Source organism: Lissotriton helveticus, chromosome 5_1 (genome assembly GCF_964261635.1).
Source record: "Lissotriton helveticus chromosome 5_1, aLisHel1.1, whole genome shotgun sequence".
NCBI lineage: Eukaryota > Metazoa > Chordata > Amphibia > Caudata > Salamandridae > Lissotriton > Lissotriton helveticus.
In genome coordinates, this window is record NC_136065.1 from 1,070,102,464 (window position 1) to 1,070,125,917 (window position 23,454).

Consider the following 23,454-nt stretch of genomic DNA (forward strand, 5'->3'; position numbering starts at 1 on the left):
CTCACAGCATGGAGCAGGAAAGATGGCTAGTCACAGCACAGCAATGTGATGAAAGTATTCACTATATGCTGATGATGTGTTGCTCTATGTAGCCCAAACACATCACTTTACCAAGGCTCTCACATATGTTCCATGTCTTTGGAACTTAACCAGCCTACACAATAAACTGGAGAAAGCCCCACTTACACCTGCTGACAGATGGAAAGACAGCGATTCCTGGAGACCTCCAAGTACAAATTGCTATTAAGGGCTTTTGCAACCTTGGCATTTATGTTACAAGGAACAATTCAGCAGAACTAATCTATATAAACTCTTAGAGGAGTTCAGGAACTATGTGAAACACTGGCGGGAGCTTCCCCTATCCTTATTGAGCAAGGCAGCCATATATAGAAAGATTACGCTGCCAAATTAATATATGTCTTGCAGAACACCCCGTACAAGACACCAGAAGAATTCTTTCGACAGATAGAGAAAGTTGTGAAGTTTCTACTGTGGAATGGGAAAGCACCTTGAACAGTGCTAGCAAAATTGATGAGAGGGATGTACGATAAGGGGATAGCATTGACAGATATTAAAAAATACTATTTGGTAGCGCAATTAGTAACAGTAAATCAAAGGGCCTTTGCCTCGCTGGAGGAGCTTGCTCTTCAGGTCAACAGATACACTATAGGAGGGAGCTGTTGCTCAGAAGACCTCTAAAAAAATCGGCCCCAGGTACAGCTACCAAAACATACTCTCACAGTAACCAGAGCCTGGAAACTGGCTACAAACTACCTGGTTTGGGGAAAGAAACTGACTAAGCTGAACCCACTGTGTAACAGTGATGCCTAAGGCGAAGTAGGGAGGCTGGAGGGGTTCGCTAATTGGGACATAACAGGAATCTTCACCCTGGGAGAAATCTGGAACAAGGATGGCCTGATGACCTTCAAGATGCTTAGACAAGGATACCAACTGGCAGACACAGAAACGTTCCAGTACCTACAAATAAGACACGCATCAATACCGTCATCCACAACTATACAACAATAGAGGAATCCTCACCAGTGGAAGAGATAGGGTACTGAGACAACCGCTAAACAATAAAGCAATGTCCCTGATATACAACAAAATTATACACGATTTGCAAGATATGATGGGAAAACTCAGAAAAGAACGGGAGATAGATGTGGGCCCATAGAGGATGGGAAGTGGGAAGAGGCACTGTGGGCCCCACGAGAGATTGTGATACGATCTGGGTTTCGCCTAGTGTAGTTGTGAATGCTACATCGATCATACTTCACCTGAGAGGTCCTATACAAGATGAAGATGGTTAGCTCCGACAAATGTATTGGGTGATGCAATGAAGTGGGCGATACTATCTGGCCCTGTGCGAGGCTGTGGAGCTATTGGGAGGAGGTGAGAGACGGTCTGTACGCAACAACTGATACTAAACTAGACAGCTCAATCAAAACGCTAGTACCTTGTGGGGGGATGAAAGCCCGGTGATATATATACACCAAACTACTACTAATGTTGCAGCTTTCAGTGGCCAAGAGAAATATTGCAAATAGCTAGGGAGCACACGACATACCATGCGTTAACACTTGGGCTGAAGGCATGGACTGCTGCATGCAGGTAGAGAACCAAGTCTATGCAGGAAGGGGATGCCTGACAAAATGGGAGGGGTTTAAATTTCCAGACGTTTTAGGGGTATGAATGTGAATCCATAAGAAGAATGTACTGGTGGAAGGTAGCTTGGGGGTGCTGATGGGAGGAGGAGAGAAAATGATCCGAGGGGGGAATGTGAATACAAGAGCTGGTCACATGGAGAAGGAATATCCAGTCAATCCTTGTGGGAGGAATGGCTGCATATGGTTTATTTGTTGAAAATGTATTACAATATTTATTACAAAAAAAAACAATCAACAAGAATCAGCAGAAAGTCAAACACATAAATAACTAGTGCTTAAACTACTATACAATGCCTATGCGGAACAACAGCATTTTTACAGAAACTTTCAGGTCTTACCTCAATGTCTCGTACAATTTTAGGGTAAAGTTTTCTGTAGTAGAAATGTGGCGGACTGATACCATCTGTGAACTTGTTCTTAAACAGATACTGACCCCTGAAACAAAAGAAAACAGTTCTGACACTTAACGTTCAAGGTTAAAGCTGAGCACAAATAGAAATTATCCTTCAGTTCTGAAATGACTCGCTTATTCCACTAGTAAAAAATACAGCAGAATAGAAAACCAATCTATCAAAAACGTTTAGGCACTCAAACTAAATATTAAATGTGGTTGTGCATGACTTTTATGAAAATCAAGAATGAAGAATATAGGTCTGACAAATTTATTTCCTACAACCATTGATGAATTTGTCTGCGGCGGCTCCTCCTTTAGGGCAGGGGAGCGTCGCCCTGCCTGTTTCAAGTGTAGCAGCTGCAGCAAGACATCATTTAAATAAAATGATCAATGTACATGACTATTTTTGTGAAGTGCGCGCCGCGTCTCAGCTCGGGACAGGGCCATTCCTATTGCTGATTGGCAGCAGGAATGACTTGCCTAAAGTACGCATGTCAGATTGACTACCTGTCTTGCGACGGCCAGAGCAACATGCGCACTTCAGCCCACACCAATACCAGCTGTAAAACACCTGGGCTGACTACAGGCACAGGCTCCTAGGCTGAAAACGAGCACTGTGTTAGCCTGCTCCGACCAATCATGGCATTACTCTCATGATGAAAGCGGCATGAGTGCAGCTCCAGGATTGGTTAGGGTTCGTTGGCCCTTCACTTCCGAGTCAGGCTCCGTGCTCCAAACAGTGGAGTGCCTTCTGTGAAGACACCAACCGGATGGTGGTCCCGCGTCTTCGGGGTCTTCCTTGCACGTGAAGCATAAGTACTTGTATTTTTATTTAGTTCATTCCCCAAATATACCTTTCTACAACATGGCTTCCAAAAAACACATGGATGATTAACTAGCTCTGTGAGTTGAAATACAAATACAGAGAGCTATGCTATCGCAACGCACAATACTACTTCTGGAACATCTGGTCAATCTATAAGGGCTAAATATGTTCTGCTATACCTAACCTAAAAATGTATTGTGTTTTCACCCTGATCATGCGGATGAAAGACTGCGTGCCTTCACTGGGTCCAAACCTTGCACCATCAGAGTCTACTCGCACACAAATCTGATCAGCCGGTGCATGAACACACAGAACTATCGTGCCGCAAACGAGAGTGTGTTCAACAAATACCCTTGAGTCGAATAAATATTGTCACATATTATGCGAGCGCCATTAAACAATCCTGTGTGTGATGTGCTAAATAAACAGTTGTTAAAATTGAAGCGGTTTTCGTCCTAAGTGGTCTAAAGCAAGTTCATTGCTTCCACCCTTTCTCTGTCAGTAAAAGAACACTCTAAACACGTGACTGGGGTGGGTGCAGGGCTTTTAAAAGTTGCCGTGAGACCCGAGACATGCTGCTTTTCGCCCACCACTTTCGCAAGCCACAAGCCACCACTGTGGTGGCGCCTCCACTAAGGCCTTTAGCAGTGCACAAAAAGGAAAAATAAATTATTAATAACTTGCATTATTATGATGTAATTAGCTGCTGCTGCGGCGTCTCTGCCGGGCAGGCCCATCTGCTCTGCTCTCAGAGCAGGGGAGGAGAGGTGGGCACTATGTAGGTGTTTATGAATGTTTGACTGGCCCTTTTGGGCCAGCCAAATATTCATGTGTCCTTTGCATGTTCTCCATGCAGGCTGCATTAAAGCCTGCGTGGAGAACATGCCCAGGCTCCCATTGCCTGGCTGAGTACGGAACCACAGCGTCCAGACCAATCACACCACTTCATTGGAGTGTTGTGATTGGCTATGGGGAGTCTGGGAGCCAGGGTGCTTCCTGTTTCCAAAGAAGAAGCCAGGTAGAGGATGGAAGAGAAGCAGTGGTGGCCGGCTAGCTGCCCGGCTGCTGCTTCCCGGGAGCAGCCGCCACTGATTAAGTTTGAAAATAGTACCTTGACGCAATCTGAAAACCTATACCATGAAGCAGAGAAGCAGAAACACTCATGGAAAGAGATTACATTCTATGGTGAGATGACTTGGTGCATGCTTGCTACTTTAACACGTGTGTGGCATCTGCCTAACATTATTATAATCTTATTCTCAATGTACCTGTTTATAAACTGCTTTCAAGCAGACAATCTGAACCCCCTTTGGGATTTGTCAGAGCAGACCGGCCTGCCAGTCAGTCAGTCAGTTCCTCACTTACGAGGCTCTCATGCACACAGTTCATGATCTATGGGGAGTGGGAGATGTGGAACCCCAGACCCACGGCGTCCTTCAACTTTTGCTGATGTTGGGCACCAGCGGCCACTTGATTATGTGGTTTTACAGGGTGCTAAATAGCTCTCCCGGGAAACACCTGAACACCCTTTGGGCACAAAGGACTGTGGAGTTGGGATGGGAACTATCGGATGTCGAGTGGTGGGGGGCGTTAGCATACCCTCAGGGTTGTCATGAAATATGGGCACGACTGCCTCGTAAGTGAGGAACTGGCCAGTTGGCAGGCCGGTATGCTCAGACAAATACTACAGGGGGAAAAGATTGTCTGCTTGAAAGTCACTCGTTATCACTATCCTCACTTTCGTTCGGGGCTCATCTGCCCTGCCGTAAAGAAGGCTATGGGGACACCCTGGGGCAACCCCACCAGCGGGAACTCCTGCCTCACGCATTGCAGCCAACAGCTCAATGCTGTGTACCGGAGAAGGCTCAGTCGGGGGACCTTTAGAGCAGGAATAAGTAGTTTCACTAGAAGCATCCCCTGGTTATGTTCAGAGCCCATTGGGCCAATTTCTGCCAGCCCGGTCCCATCCAGCCATCTGGTTATCCACTGTAGTTGCGCCGCTGTGAAATATTACCCAATATCTGCAACTTCCAGCCCACCCTCAAGTGGGGGGACGAAGGGTGTTAAGTGCACAGGGCTGGACTGGCTGTAGCGGGCACCGGGCAATTCCCCGGTTGCCCGTACTGGTGGGGGGCGGTTTTGGGCCCCTGGGGGGCGTATTTGTTACAGGGCCGTGTTTGCAGCATAGCTGAAAAATCGTCCCTGTAACAAAATTGGCAGAAAATCGGCCCTGGCAAAGAGCTCTGCTGCACCCCCAACCCCCGCGAGGGGGGGAGGGACGAGCACTTTGCCAGGGCCGGTTTTGGTTCCCAATCTGGCCCTGCAAGTGCAACCCTGTGTTGGGCCATTGTCTCAGTTCAGCTAGTTCAGGAGAATGTCCAGTTGCTGGAACCAGTGCACTGGGACCCACACGAGGAGGTTTGCAACCTAATAGAGTAGCCACAAGATCATGATTATTTTGGAAAGTGCTATGCACATCATGATGGGCAGTTTGAGTGTTCTTCAAAAGGTGATACAAGACTTGAGTGACCTCAGCGCTCTATCCAAGTTTCCCCCACGTAAGTCTCCCAACTCATGGAAAATCTGAATACTTAAATATTTAAGGGTGCGTGGCACACAAAGGATATCAGGTGGGCAGTTATCAGGGCAGGGAACACCATTGATCTCTGGGAACACTCAGGTCTTCCCCCAATTCACCCATAATCCCAGGTACGAGCCAACCTCCTCAAGGAGTCGCAACGCATGGGAGATATCCTGTTTACCATTTTGCAGGTAAAACAAAAAATCATTTGCATATGGGGAGAGACTTGTTACCTATCCCCGACCATTATACCCCAGCCCGCACCCTCCACACAAAACCACTCTGCCAACAGTTCAATGACGATGGCAAAATGGAGGAGTAACAGCGGGCATGCTTTCTTGTACCCCTGAATACTTCATATGGCTCGGAAATTGTATGCCCCGTCTTGACCCTAGCCATAGGATGTGCATACAGTGGCCGCACCCACTGCACCCAGCTCCATAAGCAGCATGGTTGCCTCCAAATAGTCCCACCATGTCAAATGTCTTTTTCGATGTCCACCGACATGATCATAGCTAACAGGTTGCCTGCCAGCTCTCGGCTGTACATGATGTTGTAGAGCAAGTGGAGATTAAGGAAGGTCTGGCAGGTGGGTATAAACCCATTTTGATCCACGTGGATCTGTTCCTGCATATGGGGCAGCGACCTGGAGGAGAGTGTCTTCTAAGTTTCTTAAAGTCCATGTTAATCATGGCGAGCTGACTTGGTTAGAGGTACCACCATAGCCTCCCTAGTCATAACCGAGAGCAATCCAGCCTTCTATGCCTCCATAAACATTTCCTCCAGTCTCCGGGCCAACAGTCCCGCAAACGCCACATAAAATTCTGACATGAGCCTGTCCCTGGGAGAGGATTGGTGTCTCTGAGTGTGCTGATAAGATGTGGAGGCTTCAAGGGAAGTGGTCTTTGTGCACTCACGATAGGTTGTGTGTCGAACGGAGCTATAGGAAGTGGGTGAAGTGCACCCATCGCTTTAGCTGTCTCCATATCTTTTTTGATCTTTTCTAATATTTGGTCCTCTTGTAGACCAAAGAGATGTTGGCCATCAAAGGGCATGTTTAACAGTTTCTGCTGAACTACACAGAAAAGTGCTTGAATTAACCCTTCTGGCAGCGGTTTCTGAGACATCTAGGACACAGCGAATAGTATGATATCTGCTTGACCTCAGAGAATATTTCATGTCGCCTCTTCCTGTGTTCCTCTCGGAAGTATTGGAAGAGCTCCTCAATTTCGCCCGAGTGGGCACGATCGTTTCATGAACGAAGGCAGATTGAATTGATGATGCGACATTGATTGGTCGATTGTGCAGCCACTCTTTTGCCCACCGCACCTGTGCACTTGCTCTCTTATTCTGACGAGGGCATCCCCACTGGCTTGGGAGTTGGCTCACTTACGAGCAGTAGTGACAACTAGAGAGTCAGACAGGAGTCAGACACATGTAAATAGGCTCAGTAGGCTGAAGATTTATATTTTTTATGTACCCCGGATGGGGGTCCTTAAAAATGCCAGGCGTGTGGTGTAGCATGCCCTCAAGCATCGAGAGTAACTGAATAGAAAGGTGAGTGGGGGAAGAGTGTTTAAAAAAGAAAGTCCTACTATAAGGCTCTGTATGAAGATCCACCTTGTGGAATAGGGCTGCCCTACCATTGAGTTCCTGATAGGAGATATAATCGTACGGAGTGGAGGTAGGGGGTTAGCTGCAGGTCAGAGTCCTTACCCCCTGGCGGATCTGCATCATAGGATTCCCAAGAGTCATCCTGTGGAAGGTTGTCATATGTGTCGTCCCATCCCCCATGCCCACCAACATCAGAGTGTGGAGACCCCAGAGGTATGATGTCAAGGGAGTCCACCTGGGAAGCAGGAGGGGAAGGTGAAGGCTGAAGAATATGTTGAGGGGAAGGTTGTATCTGTTTTCTTGCACAGATTTGGTAGAACTGGAATGTCCGAGGCTTCTTCGAAGGACAGTTGGCTTTTCGAGGCTGGAACAGCAGCAGACCCCAGAGGTTGGGCAAGGATCCGGCCAGTATGAGGGTGAGTGACCAGATGTTTCCGCCTTGCCTTGATCTCCTGCAGTTTGTGGAGGATCGATTTGACTGTCAGCACCACCGGGGGTCTTGCTGGTTGATACCAAAGTCTTCGGCTATGAGGGTGGCTTTGGTTGCAGTGCAGAGGTTCTGGTCAGAACTAAGACAGATATGGTCAGTGTAGAGGGTCAGCTCGGTGTCAGCAGTGGAGTAGCGGGGGCTGAAGCTGCCCGTCTTGAAGGTTTCTTTGGCACCGAGCCGGAGCTAGGCAGAGTATCTGCAGTGGTTTGTCTGGGTCTACCATGGCTTGAAGCACTGGCGGAAGATCCGCGATCTCCAGCTGAGAGCCAGACCCTTCCTCGGGGGAGAAAAACCCCTTCATCTGCAACTAATGGTTGTGGGTGATGTTCTCCTTCAAAGTCCTTGGGACTGAAAAGGTCTAACATGTCTTCGTCTTTCCTGCGCGACATCTTAAGTCGATGAGCTCAGCGGCCGCAAAGAGTCTTTTTGGAACTGAATGAGCATCAGGCGTAACAGGAACCTTTGTTTTGCTGGGGCGATAGTCACAAATTGCAGACCTGATGGAGGTCAATGCAAGGATATTTTGTGTGGCAGCAAGGACAATATCGGAATGGTGTCCGTTCCACCAGCGACGAGACATGGTGAAGTTGACTGAGACAGGAAGAGGACCCAAAGGAGGAGGCCCACAAGTGGCCACTATCAACCATAACTCCACTCAAGCAAAGTAGCCAAACCTCACCCTGTGATGGAAAGTAAGCTGGATGTGATTGAAATATATTACAGATGGAGGGAAAGAATTCGTATAACCGAGAAGAGCACCGCGATGGTGTAGATACAGAGGAAGAAACACAAGTCTGAATCCAATAGCAAAATGAAAACAATCTAACAATGGAGCTGGTGATCATGGCTCATCACCAGCAAGAGGTGGAGACACGGGACCTTGTGACTTGAAAGACTTATTTAAAGAAAAACAATTTGCACAAATCCGGGCCTAACATTAGATGGTAGGAGTATGCACTACATGTTTATCTAGAGCCACACATGCCTCGAAGATTGCGTTTTTTATTATAACGTAGCTCATTGTATAAAAAACTGTAAAATAGAATATATGGTTTCCCTCTATGAATAAAGGGATGAACTACGTTTTCTCCTTACCATCCTCTTCGTTCAGCGAGGCCTCTCCATAGAGAATCTGCTCTCACCATTCCCTCAATTAGTTTCTTCCACAACATGCCATCCGATGTCACTCGATACCACTCCTTGCACACCAGCTCGGCAGCATATAATGATTTGGCATCTAGGTAAGACAGAATGTGCTCGGCAATGTGGTCCAATCCGCGGGCTGAAAGCAAGAAAAGCACAAAAAGAAATTTCAAGTGAGTAAAACAGATCACCTACGGGTTTTCTAGGCTCCTTCTAAGCAGTAGGTTCTCTCTACACGCATGCTAACGCGGGATTACTGGTTACTAATTATCTTACCAAATCCCAAACTATGTCGACTGAATCGTTGGTACCTGTCATTGAGTAAAGGTAATCTCGCAATAAGTCAATCAATTTAAGAACTTACACCACTCTAAATGACCACTGACCAAAATTAAGTTTTAAAGATTTAATATAAAGTCAAAGATAACTGAGGATACAAACTTCTCAAAATGAGATTCAACAGGTAAATTGGTATCACTATAAACATGAACTTCTTGAATAATCTAAGTCTGAAAAACAGAATAATAAGTACAAGCTCGAAAACCATCAGGGTTGCCAAAATGGATACAAGTTGCAATCTCAAAGTCATTACAGAAAAGAAAATTAAGGTTAGTCTGTCCCTACACTATACTAAGTGACATCCCTACTTAGCAAGATCTTAACCCTCTAGGTGTCAGCCGTGGTGACTTCCTAAGAAGATCACGCACTTCTCTTTGTCTCTTCTCTGATAATGGGTCTCTCCTGATCAGCCTATCTGCCTACCCATCCGCTTCCTTAGGCTCCCAAAATCATCTGCTCTGCTCTCCTCCCGGGTCTCTTTCCCTAATACCAAATCACATTTTCAATAGAAAGGCTCCTTGGGACGCCCCTCACGTGGTACATCTTTGCGCGGCAAACTCCATGATGGTACTCTTGAAGACCCTCGTTATAGTTGACCTTGGTTCCCAGGCTTCTTCTTCAGTGCGCTGATACCCCCTGAAATTCCTGGAAACTCCTACAGGCCTGCGCAAGGCGCCACTGAACAAAGTCCCTTTCATTCGAGCTGATTAGGACCCTCGCACCTGCATACAGCTCATCCTGCAGTGGGCCTCAAATTCCAGACTCCACCATATCTCTAGTCATAAAACACTCTCAAAGCTCTGTGCTGGACACCTCTCGACCTCTTCCCTAACGAACCCATGACAATTTAAACTACATGACATTATCGGCTCTGGCCTACTTGATTTACATGCAGCAGGTCCCTGCACTCTTAAACCGTTAACTTGATTTAAACAGCAAACATTCTTAACTAGCATACGTTTCTAAAATAACACATCTATAAAGCATATACTTTTAACCCTAAGTTCAATAGTACATTTTGGAAGAACCATGTCAACCTTATCTCACATTAATTTAGCAGCACGTTCAGGTTTGCTGTGAATTGCCCTAAGGCCTACACATAATACTGGATTTTCAAAGTTACATTTAATTCGGACATGATTCTTTTAACATGAGAACATGAGGTTTTCACATATATTCTAACATTTCTACATTAATCTCACACCGTTATAATTATAGTTACTCTACTTAACATTCTATACATTTCCCTACTGAATGTAAACCACTCTGTATATTTCACTCCTGGATATAAAACACTCGTGTGCAAACATGTTTAAACTAACTACGTGCTTGTAAATATGGCGTACTTATACATTTTTTCAAACTTGTGCTCTCTCAGTCCCCCCTTTGATGACCTTCAGGGGTCATCATCACCATGACACCAAAAATGTAGAACCTTTTAAAGTGAAGACAGGGCAGTTCCACCTCTTTTCATACTCTCTAATGCTTTCAGACTCTTATATTGAGTATCCTGCATTGCTGTCAACTCTTCCTCCTGTTTCCTCATAGTTCTCTGCAACCTATTTGCTCTATAACATTGATACAAACGCACCAATCCCCACAAAGTGATTACACAAATCACAATTATGATGATGGGTTTCAGTATGTACCAAACGATACCCTTTCCTAAGTTGGCAAACCAACTTCCAACTTTACCCATTCCATGACCTACTTTTTCCCACACATTTACCTTTGCTAGGTCCTCAATTTCGTAGTGTATGGCAGTGATATTTTGTATATACTTCTCTAGAGGTTTTGAATTGTCTGGAATGTAAGTACAGCATTCCTGGACCTTCAAGGCCTTACAGACTCCTCCCTCTTTTGCTAACAGAACATCTAAAGCAAGTCGGTTCTGAAGAACCATTGCCCTAATCGATTGCATCTCACCTTCTATCAGCATCAATGATCTTGCAGTACTAGCAGATAGCCTATCTACAACTGTAGCTAACCTCCTAATTTTGATGTCATTCATTATCAATCCTAAGAAAGGGAATGCAGCACCTAGTACATCTCCAACTACTTCTGCTGCACCCAGCCCTCGTTTCCATCTAGTTGATATTTCCTTCTTAGGCGTGTCTAAATTCTCAACATGATATATTTTAGGAAAGACAACAGCCAGATAGCATGATCCGTACCAATTATCTGGTAACTTCACATAGGCATATCTTCCACATACAAAATATACATTTGGTATTGCTTGCATCCCTTTCATAAAGTTCTTAGAGTAATACTCCAATTGAAAGGCATGTTCACAATGGACTTGACCTACATAAAAGTTTTCATAATATGAGTAACTCCTGTGAATGCACAGTTTTCCCCGTTTATCCTTATCCAAAGCAATTGGACCAATACTACCTTTTCTTTGATGTGCCCTTTCCTCCTTGGTCCAATCTGTTTCCCATTGTCCTGATGCTTTCAAAATCTTCTGCCTCCTGTATCTAGTATCTACCTGTGCTATAAACTTTTTCTCAACTTCTGATATTTGACAAGTCAGATTGTTCCTTCGAGCATGTGAAGTATCTAACGTTTTCCATGGAATAAACCATTTGTGTAATCTGTCTTCGCTTTTGTAGTAGTCCCATTTGTTCAAATGCTTGAAATTCGGAACCTCTGGCAATGTCGAGTCGAAATTCGAGAAATAATACTCGAATCCTTCTCGTCCATAAAACATGCTCAACAATAAACTGCACGTTATTCCATATGTCAACGGAAGGTGATGGTATCTGATACCCTCCTCCACTGAAGCTGGTAATTGCATACAAACATAACAATCCTTCACCTCCATGGCATCAACATATTCATAAAGCAATTTAGCATAAGCATTTGACTTGTAATTTCCCTGTGACTCGTCGGTGTGAAGCCTTTTTATTTCTGCATCTAACAATGCTTTGTCTTTCTCATTGATGTTTCCCTTCTCTTTAATAATGGTAGTTTTCGGTGTTGATACTCCCTTATCCTCCTTAACTGCGGTTTCATCCCCCTCGTGTCCCGCTAGGAATGAAACAGTTACCACTAAAATTATAAGAGAAACCACTACTCCTAAAAGTGTAACAGCTATACATTTTGCCCTGCGGTTCGGGTTGCCAGCCTCCATGTTCTCAAACAGTGTAGTTTTTTACTTTCTTCCAGCATTCACTTCCTCTTCTTTTCAAACAAAGTCTTTCTCTCTTGCAATGTCTTTCTTTGAACACTTGGAAGCTTGACAATTTGTTTCCGCAAAACAGTTCAAAGTCCAGTAGAAAATAGACAACCCTAGCCCTTCTCCATCCACTAAAATGAAACCCCTATCACTTTTCTTCTTCCACTCGGCGCTAGGTTATCTTGCAACAGGTTTTTACAATTTCTTTTCAACAGTCTTATTTTCGTCTGAAGTTATGTATGACTCAAGGAGTGACACTACTTCTTCATAAATGTCCATCCGAAGTATCATTCCCTCAGGTTCTGGGCAGTTCGTCCCACAACATGGAAAGTCAACTTTTTCTAGGATTATTCTCCTTATTTCGCTCAAGACAAGTGGACGGACAAAATTGAGAGTTAGCGTTTTTTCAATTTCCACTCCTGGTACTATCAGTTCTACATCCACAACTACAAAGGGGTCCGTTCTAATCAAGATCACTTTCTTCACCTTTCCAGTTCTGCGCCCCTTTGAAGACATTCACAATATGGTATTAATCCACAACAATAAGCGCTCCTAGCATTTCTACTACTCGCTCAAGCATTTCCAAACGAAGAAGAGTTCCCTCCAATATTGGATATCGTGAACAGCAAACTGGAAACTCAACTGTCTCTAAAATCAATTTTCTTATTCCACTCAGGAGAGCAGGATGAACGATGTTGAGTGTCAGCAACCTTTCGGTCTCCGCTCCTGGTAGTAGAAACCTTATTTGCACTGTGATGATCGGGTCAGTTCTGATCAGTTCCACTTCCCTGATCCTCCCTGTTCTGTGTCTCCCAGACATCTGCAACGAGGTAGGTCCAGTCGGGAGTAGAGTATCTTCTACTAGGCACTCGCACCCTCCTTGATCTTCTAAGACCCTCCTCGGCTTGATCCTGGATATCTTCTTCTGGATCTGAGTCTTCGGATATAGGAGTAAGCGTTTCTCCCTGGGCCGACCTCAAACTTAGCCTTCTTCTCCTTGTTGGCCAAGTGGCAGCTCCAAGCCTTATTCTCCTATTTCTTGTCCTCTCACTTGGTTCTTGGTCGCTCTGATACGGATCTGAGTCTGAGTCGTATTCACTTCTGCTCTCTCCTTCAGTTGCGTCTTCTGTCTCACTGCCGTCCTGCCTTCGCTCTTCTTCTGAATCCGTTGCGTTCCCAACTTCTTCCGACACCCCCTCAGCTGCCTCAATCCCTTCTTGCGACTCTCCTTCCACTTCCGGGCTTTCGTCTGGGATGGGAGCTGTTCCTTCTAGAGGTGCTGGAACTCTTCTAGTATGGGATGCATGGATCCAATTTGGCAGCCCCCCGCACTTCACCGCGGTGTTCGTTATCAGGATTACCTGAAAGGGCCCACGCCAGCGAACATCTAGGCAGTTCTTCCGGACGTGTTTTTTAACTAAGACCCAGTCCCCTGGGTTCAGGTCATGACACAGGTTCCTCGCTGCTGGAACTTCAACTGCATGCACCTGAAGGGACACAGAATGGATGGCGTCAGACAGTCCTTTACAATAATCCAAGATCAGATCATCTGTAATATTCAATAGAGCAGTAGTTGGAACTGTAGGAAGTCTCATGGCCCTCCCCATCAGGATCTCGTGGGGAGAGAGACCTGTCCTCCTATCAGGTGTGCTGCGCATGCTCATGAGCACTAAAGGAAGAGCATCTGGCCAACTCAAAGATGTGGATGCCACTACTTTAGCCAATCTATTCTTCAACGTGCCATTCACTTGTTCCACAATTCCTGAAGCTTCTGGTCGATAACTACAATGCAGCTTTTGATCGATATTCAGTGTGGAGCACAACATCTTCACTATTTCGCTGTTAAAATGTTTTCCTCTGTCAGATTCCAAAGAGGCAGGCACCCCGAAGCGCGGTATCAACTCCCTGAGCAACAATTTTGCCACTGTGAGTGTATCGCACCTACGTGTAGGGTACGCTTCAACCCATCTGGAAAATACGCATACAATCACCAACACATACCTAAGGCGATTGACTCTTGGCATTTCGATGAAATCTAATTGCATTCTATTGAAAGGCCCCCCCGACCTCCCAATGTGACTCAGTGTGACTGGTGTTCGTTTGCCTACGTTCAGTTGTTGGCAGGTAACACATCGCTTACATACTGATTCTGCTGCTATTCTAAATTTAGGGCAATACCAAGTTTGCCTAAACACTCTCATCATGGCATCCCTTCCTAGATGTACTGGACCATGTATTTCTCTCGCCATGGGATTAGCTAATTCTTCAGGTAACACAGCTCTCCCATCTGCTGAAACCCAAAAATCCATTTCACTTCGCACACAACCTGCTATTTCCCATGCCTTTTTCTCTGTTTCAGGTGCGTTCTCCTGCATTATTCTTAAATCCTCCCAAGTGTCTACAGTTTCTAACATCATACTTAATTCAGTCTTTTCTTCTGCACCTTCTATTTCCACCTTTGAGAAAGAATAATTTTGTTCCGCACAATAGCGTGCGACTTCATCAGCATATCTGTTGCCTTGTGACACAAAATCTGTATTCTTAGTATGAGCTACACACTTTACGATTGCAATGTCAACTGGACCTTGTAATGCTTCTAACAATAATCGCACAAATTCTCCATTTCGAATGGGCGAACCAGAGGAGGTCATGTAACCCCTCTGAGACTACAACTGCCCGAAATCATGAACCACACCGAAACCATATTGGCTGTCCGTGTAGATGGTGACTCTTTTCCCGTTTCCTGCTATGCAGGCACGAGTTAGGGCAATAATTTCTGCTACCTGTGCGGAATGTACTCCTTCCAGGCAAGCGGCTTCCACAACTCCAGTAATAGTACAAACAGCATAAGCTGCTCTCAACCGACCAGTATCGTCTCTTAAACATGAGCCATCAACAAAGTAAATTTCATCGGGGTCTGACAATGGCTCATCCACAATATCTGGTCTGGGTTTCGTGCATAGTTCAGTCACATCAAGGCAATCGTGGTCTTCACATCCTTCGCCTTCTACTACAGTAGGTAATGGCATCAAAGTAGCAGGATTCAAGACAGAGCATCTCCTGAGAGTCACGTTCTCTGCGGCAAGTATGACTTGCTCGTAGCGCGAGAGTCTACTATTGGTCAGATGCTGCGTCTTCGTCCTGGTCATTAGCAATTCAACTGAATGTGGTACATACACCACCACTGGATGTCCCATCACAATACTCTCGCTCCTTTCAATGCTGACACCCGTTGCAGCAACGGATTTGAGACATCCGGGCAACGCTGCGGCTACTGGATCTAATGTAGCCGAAAAATATGCAACTGGTCTACGGGCATTTCCGTGGGTCTGTGCCAAGACTGACAAAGCACATCCCTCTCTCTCACAGCAATAGAGTGAAAATGACTTTTCGTAATCTGGCATTCCCAGAGCCGGAGCACGACATAAATCGTCTCTCAGCTGTAAAAACGCCACCAGACATTTTTCATCCCATGGTACCGGATCACTCACCTCCTTGTGCGTCAGTTTCTGTAAGGGCTTTGCTTTCAGTGAGAAGTTAACTATCCACTGTCGGCAGTAACCCACCATTCCTAGGAACATTCTAACCTCTCTCAGAGTTGTAGGCGCATTCATTTTCATTATCGCCTCAATCCTCTCTGGGGATACCTTACGTTTCCCTTTTTCTAACCTGTGCCCTAGATACTGTACTTCTGTCAGACAATACTGCAACTTGCTCGGAGATACCTTATGTCCATTTTCAGCTAAATGGTTCAGTAAGGCAATTGAATCTGCTTTACAAGCTTCCTCTGTCTCTGACGCAACAAGTAGGTCATCTATGTACTGTACCAGAACCGAATTCTGTGGCAGTACTAGATTCTCAAGATTCTTTTTCAGCAACTGATTAAAGATGGATGGGCTATCTGTGAATCCTTGTGGGATTCGACACCATGTTAAAACGCGATCTTCCATTTTAAAAGCAAAAAGATACCTGCTCTCTTCATCCAATGGGATTGAAAAGAAAGCCTGACAAAGATCTATCACTGTGAACCATTCTGCTTGACATGGTATTTGAAACAATATCACTGATGGATTCGGTACCACGGGACAACATGAAACGACTATGTTGTTAATTTTTCGTAAATCCTGAACTATCCTAAACTTCCCGCTAGGTTTCTGCAAACCCATAATCGGGGAGTTACAAGGACTACCCACGATTTCTTTCAGTATTCCCTGCTGTATCATTGACTCGATCACAGGTTTTATTCCCGCAATCGTTTCCTGGGACAATTTGTATTGAGGCGTTCTTGGAAACTCAACATTTGGTTTTACCAATATTTTTACCGGTTCTACCCCCTTAATCAATCCTATTTCTTCTCCTGTGAAATCCCATACCTCTGACGCCACTGCATCTCGTAGGTCTTGGGGAAGATCATCTATTGTCAGAGTAGGATATAGTTCTACACAAGATTTGGAATTGGCCACCTTAAAAGTAGCATCTTCGTCGGTAGTCTGTACCTCCACTCCTTGCGGGGTGCAGTATATGGTGCAGTTCAATTTGCACAACAAATCCCTTCCTAACAGACATACCGGACTCGAGTCACAAACCACAAACTGATGTTCGTTCATGTGGTTTCCAATTTTCACAGACACTGGTTCTGTCAAGGGACTAGTCATTCTTTTATTTGCGACTCCTACCACTTGAATTGTTTCCCCTGACATTGGCAAGTCTGGAACTACCGCTGATCTCAGAGTCGAACGAGTAGCCCCAGTGTCCACTAAGAACGTAGTGGGACACCCTGCCACTTCTGCCTCAACAAATGGCCCTCTCTGATCCACTTCTAGAACTGCCCCGAGGGTACAGTCCTCTTCACTGCTCACCCGTTGTCCTGTCAATGGATCAATGTAATAACATTTTTCTTCCTCGATAAACAGAGGCATTTGTTTAAAGACCTTTCCTCCAGCTGCTATCTTCGGTGGCTGTGGGAATTGGGCCCGTGGAGCCGAAGTCCCCCCTTTGGCCACCTTACTGCTTGAGACTGTCACCTTTTGCACTGGGTCTTCTTGGACCTGTTCTTCTACTTCCAACTCTCCATTTTCAGGGTTAAAGGGACACTCGCGTCGCCAATGCCCCACCTGGTGACACTGATGACACTTTGTCGTTTTCTTTAAAGTGGCAAAGTCTATCCTAGGTCTCTGCCCTTCCTCATTGTCCTTATTCTGACCGTTTGGCTTTCGTCCCATCCCCTGTTTCTGCTGGCCACCCTTCCCAGCGGACTGCATTTGCACCACCATCAATTTCTCCTTTAGATTCTTGGCTTTAGAATCTATCTCGTCACTGCAGTACCTCGCATAACGTAAAATCTCATCTAGTGGTTTGTTCTGCCAACAGATTAAATGTTGCTGTATCATCAAACAAATATCAGGTCTCAACCCCAAGACAAACTTTGACACAAACTGCCCTATATCTTTGGGATCCATTACATCTAGTCCACTGTATTGCTTGAATGTTTTCAGCAATCTTTCATAAAACTCGTGAACTGTCTCCTTGGGTTCCTGCCTTGTTCGGTCTATTTTTACCCAATCTATGTCCTGTGGTGGTACCTTATCTTTCAACCAAGCTATTACCCTTTCATACTTCCGCATGACAATCTCAGATGGTCCATTTGTTCGAGCATCCCTCAATGGTTCAGCATTTGGCCATTCGACACTAGTCTTACAAGGGGTCCACAAATCAGATGGGACCACGATGTCAAACAACGTGTTCAAATCTATCCACAGTACTTTCGAGATTTTGACAAACCTCTCTACCTGCTTATACCATTCGACTGGATTGTCCCGCAACTTTTCGAAATGAGTTGGTAAATGCAGCTAAATCTCCTCTACTCCAGGGCACATGTACATAATTTCCGTTTGATATTTCTCGCAAAGGGAATGCCTCCATCTGCATTACCCTTCCCTCAGGGGTCATCACATTTGTACTTCGCCTAACTGTGCCCTTTTTCGACCACCTTTCTTCCCATTTATCCAGTTCCCTCCACACTCGTATCCCTGTTACCAGCTCTCTTATGTGTGTTTTTAATCCAGTAGTTCTCTTCTCATCTAGATCTTGGTCTGCGTACTGTAATCTGTGGTTACTCTGTAATGCCCTTGTTCTAGACAAATCCACGGCATACCTGTCTGCCAAATCAGTCAATTTCTCATGAAACGCTCTAGCTTTCCTAGTAATATCCTTTGCCATGAACAATAACTCATCCTGTTCATACAATTCTATCCTTTCCAAAGGCAATGTTCCATCTATTATCTCATCAACATCTGATTTTAAACTAGTAACATCAAGCCTTTTTGCCTTAATTTCAGCTTTCAAGACACTCAATTTAGCTCCTCCATCCGCATCTCTCCCATCCCAGCTCCGAGATCTACGTTTAGGTATTGGTGAATTATAGGGAGTCCTCCCCTGTTCCCATCTCTCTAAGTCCCATGCCTTTCCATCTTCTCGGGGTGGGTGGTGAAACACTCCTTCATGCCTCCCAGCCTCTCTCTCCCCATCCTGGCTAGTTTCACGGGATGCAGGGTAAGATGTTCCATTACTCCCTCTTTCTTCCCTACTTCCCTGTGATTCCTGATTATTCGAGGCGTGGCGGGACCTATCGCTGTTCTCCTTTCTCCAATGTTGAACGTCTTCCCCAAGTGTATGATGAAGGCACCTAAACCTATTCTGAAAAGCCCGTACCGCCTCATCTCCTCCTTTCCCCCAGAGACGGGACATTTCCTCACATTCTACAATCCTAGTATTTTGTTCCGGCTGTTCTCTCTGATTTGTAGGACATGCATCCCCTCTATTCTCTTGACTTTGGCCTTCCCGGCCCTGACTGCTTTCGCTGGCCCCACAATGAGATACTGTCCCATTGCCCCTGGTATCCCACTCTGGTTCCGTCCTTGTCCTGTTACTCGGGGATACTATGGACCCGTCCCATTCCCTCAAATCAGCTCTTAATTCTGAATAGGGTCTTGGCCGTGGTCCCCTTAGATCCATTGGTCCTCTCGGACCTCCCTGTTCTGAATTGGGACCGACAGTTGTGTCTAATGGGGTATTCCATGTTACTGATCCTGGCAATTGTTTCCATGCATTTGTCACATTATTCCTCCTTTCCATCTCAATCCTTTCCCTATCCAATTGCCTTTGTTGTTCCCCTCTATCTCTCTCAGAATTATAGATCGAAACTATGGGTCCTATGGTAACAGGCACTTGAAGAGCGTCTGGTAATCCCACAGACTCAACCCTTTCTGTGGTTGGCGTTTTCTGCACCACAAACCTTCCCACTACACTCTGTACAGTGTTGTTTGGAGGTGTTTCTCCACTTTTGATAGGTGTCCATTCCGATATAGGGAGTGGTGTATATCCTTCTATGTCATTCCCATCTTCCCTTGCGAGCCCTCTATCTTCTATCATCCCCACTCTCGGAGGTGGTCTATCCATTAACAATCTGTTTATTAGATTGTCCTCCGACTCGCTTTCCTCGTCTTCTTCCATGAGATTTCCTCCTCCTGACACCTCCCTCATCGGATACATTTTCTCCACCTCAATAGTCTGTACCCTCCAACGCTTTTCCTCCTCATCCCATTTGGAATCTCGCACTGCCCTTACCGATCGCGTCAGTCTTTGTTGACGCCTGTTCAAATTTCGGTCGTGTGCAGCCTTAATCCATGCATTAAGAGCCTCAAACTGTGTTGGTCTGGGCGAGGGTTTCAATGAGGACATGGTTGCTTTTAGCCGATGTAACACCTCTAATTTAAACGTCCCGTACCTCGGGAACTGCATTTCCTCATTCCCTTCCGTAAGCTTATTCCAAGCCCCAATCCACAATATCGTATGCAGCCCAACATTCGTTGCCATATAATGAGCTGGCGTACCCTCTGGGGGAGCCTCTTCCCCGTAATAATGTTCACTTCGTTTACGTTTAAAAATCCCTTTCAAACACTTAAAACACTTCATGATTTCTCTTTTCTCCGCGTTTGTTTACTTCCTGATGATATTCCACCAATCTCAGCCCCGTTCTCACTAACTGGCCTATCCGTACGCGACTTTCCTCCGACGTCACTCTAGCCGCCCAACCAGAGCGCGGCTCTAGCTAACGTCACACCAACCGCTCAATCAGAGCGCGGCTCTAGCCGACGTCACCCGTCCCCCTTCGCAGCAGTTCCCCTCCTTTCTCAGCTCGTCTCCTCGGTGATGCACGCATCCCATTCATACTCTGAAAAATGATTACTTCCGTCCAAGCGATCACCTTTCTTGACTGTACGCCCACAGTCTTTCTGTAGTTGTCACCTTAACTTGGCGAAATGTCTTTCCGTTTACTTCCAGACAATCGCCTTCTCCGATAGGTTACTCACACACAGTAACTTTCGACCAGCGTCCGTTACTCATACACTCACTCTTACACTCCCCCTATCTTGGATCCACGGCGGTCAATGGTACCTCGTGACCTCCGTACTATGTTCGACAACTACCCTGGATGTTCGATACACCCAAAACCACTTAAGCTCTGGCCTGAACTTAAGATTTCACTAGTTCACCCGTTTACCAGGTTACCAGCTTACCAGGTTGCGCGCGCTCACAACCTTCTCTCATTCACACTACAGGCATTCAACTCCGCAAGACATTACAATACAAATACAACACAAAACACCACAATCTGTTCACGCATGACCCTTTTTATACTCACTCTCCGATACTGCTGCTTTTCTCGCACCGTCTGCACCTTTCGGCACACGATTCTTCCGCTGCTCGTCTCTCGGCGTCTCGGGCCTTGGGGTAAACTAACCTCTCTAGATTACCTTCCTCAAGAAGATAACCATCCTCACTCTGCTACCAACTGCTAACGCGGGATTACTGGTTACTAATTATCTTACCAAATCCCAAACTATGTCGACTGAATCGTTGGTACCTGTCATTGAGTAAAGGTAATCTCGCAATAAGTCAATCAATTTAAGAACTTACACCACTCTAAATGACCACTGACCAAAATTAAGTTTTAAAGATTTAATATAAAGTCAAAGATAACTGAGGATACAAACTTCTCAAAATGAGATTCAACAGGTAAATTGGTATCACTATAAACATGAACTTCTTGAATAATCTAAGTCTGAAAAACAGAATAATAAGTACAAGCTCGAAAACCATCAGGGTTGCCAAAATGGATACAAGTTGCAATCTCAAAGTCATTACAGAAAAGAAAATTAAGGTTAGTCTGTCCCTACACTATACTAAGTGACATCCCTACTTAGCAAGATCTTAACCCTCTAGGTGTCAGCCGTGGTGACTTCCTAAGAAGATCACGCACTTCTCTTTGTCTCTTCTCTGATAATGGGTCTCTCCTGATCAGCCTATCTGCCTACCCATCCGCTTCCTTAGGCTCCCAAAATCATCTGCTCTGCTCTCCTCCCGGGTCTCTTTCCCTAATACCAAATCACATTTTCAATAGAAACGCCCCTTGGGACGCCCCTCACGTGGTACATCTTTGCGCGGCAAACTCCATGATGGTACTCTTGAAGACCCTCGTTATAGTTGACCTTGGTTCCCAGGCTTCTTCTTCAGTGCGCTGATACCCCCTGAAATTCCTGGAAACTCCTACAGGCCTGCGCAAGGCGCCACTGAACAAAGTCCCTTTCATTCGAGCTGATTAGGACCCTCGCACCTGCATACAGCTCATCCTGCAGTGGGCCTCAAATTCCAGACTCCACCATATCTCTAGTCATAAAACACTCTCAAAGCTCTGTGCTGGACACCTCTCGACCTCTTCCCTAACGAACCCATGACAATTTAAACTACATGACATTATCGGCTCTGGCCTACTTGATTTACATGCAGCAGGTCCCTGCACTCTTAAAACGTTAACTTGATTTAAACAGCAAACATTCTTAACTAGCATACGTTTCTAAAATAACACATCTATAAAGCATATACTTTTAACCCTAAGTTCAATAGTACATTTTGGAAGAACCATGTCAACCTTATCTCACATTAATTTAGCAGCACGTTCAGGTTTGCTGTGAATTGCCCTAAGGCCTACACATAATACTGGATTTTCAAAGTTACATTTAATTCGGACATGATTCTTTTAACATGAGAACATGAGGTTTTCACATATATTCTAACATTTCTACATTAATCTCACACCGTTATAATTATAGTTACTCTACTTAACATTCTATACATTTCCCTACTGAATGTAAACCACTCTGTATATTTCACTCCTGGATATAAAACACTCGTGTGCAAACATGTTTAAACTAACTACGTGCTTGTAAATATGGCGTACTTATACATTTTTTCAAACTTGTGCTCTCTCACGCATGTGCAGATAAGTAACTTTCATAGTATTCAGGAGGGGAAAAAAAGTATGCAAACGCAGTTCCTTTTTAAAGTTTGACAATAAGGAAAATACTTCATGAAGGAAACAGATATAAATATTTTCCCTAAATAAGTTTCCTCTTGAAAAGTTAGCTTCATTTAAAAAAAAAAAAATTTGTATTGAAGTTTTTCTTCTTTTTAGTAGTTAAAGGTACTGATTACATCATTGCAGACATAATGAAAAATAATTACCGACAGTCATGTTACTGCATTGAAAAAATAAATTACAGTGAGATGTACACATAAAATAAGTGGAACAAATTATGGCAATGACTGTGAGTAAGACATATTTTTTGCAAAAGGTACAATAGCTTGGTTCGAGGTATGAATCCTAAAATGCATAACAGTGTACATTAAGGCAGTGGACCTGCAAAACTAAGGCGTTGCAAGTGCTCTGGAAAAGTGGATATGGCAGAAGAAAAATAAATAAAAGGTAACTGAGACAACAAGGGGGGCACGAGCAAGTTCAAAAAATGAAAACATAGGAGAGAGAAGGCAGGCGTGAGCTGAAGGTCACAATGGACAGGGGGCACTTTATGTTTTTTCCTCCTAGGGAAAATATCCAGGCCTGTATATTGTGTATAGCTTGCCAATAGCCGGCTATGTTGGGGCACAACCAGAGCATGTGTTGGAGGTCGGATGTCTGACTCTGGCATCGGAGATTGGCCGTGGGGAACATGCGGTTCAGTCGAGAAGGCGAGAGGTATGCCCTGTGTAGTATTATGTATTGGATGTTTTCAAAACATGCATTTTGGGAGATACTCTGGGGGGACTCCAAGGCCCCGGACCACTCAGTGTCATGTAGGGGTCTCGCTAGGTCTTCCTCC

The 23,454-nt window shown here is 45.0% G+C and overlaps 1 protein-coding gene across 7 annotated transcripts in view; it reads right to left on the reverse strand.

The window, feature by feature from the left end:
- The window catches only part of BTRC (beta-transducin repeat containing E3 ubiquitin protein ligase), a 1,125,814-nt gene that overhangs the window by 275,431 nt on the left and 826,929 nt on the right, over positions 1-23,454 (reverse strand). For all 7 annotated transcript variants that reach the window (XM_078643631.1, XM_078643626.1, XM_078643630.1 and 4 more), the window contains 2 exons: positions 8,671-8,857; positions 2,009-2,105 (listed from right to left, as the gene is read on the reverse strand). In XM_078643631.1, coding sequence (XP_078499757.1) covers positions 2,009-2,105; positions 8,671-8,857 — 284 coding nt within the window. The remainder of the gene's footprint in view (positions 1-2,008; positions 2,106-8,670; positions 8,858-23,454) is intronic.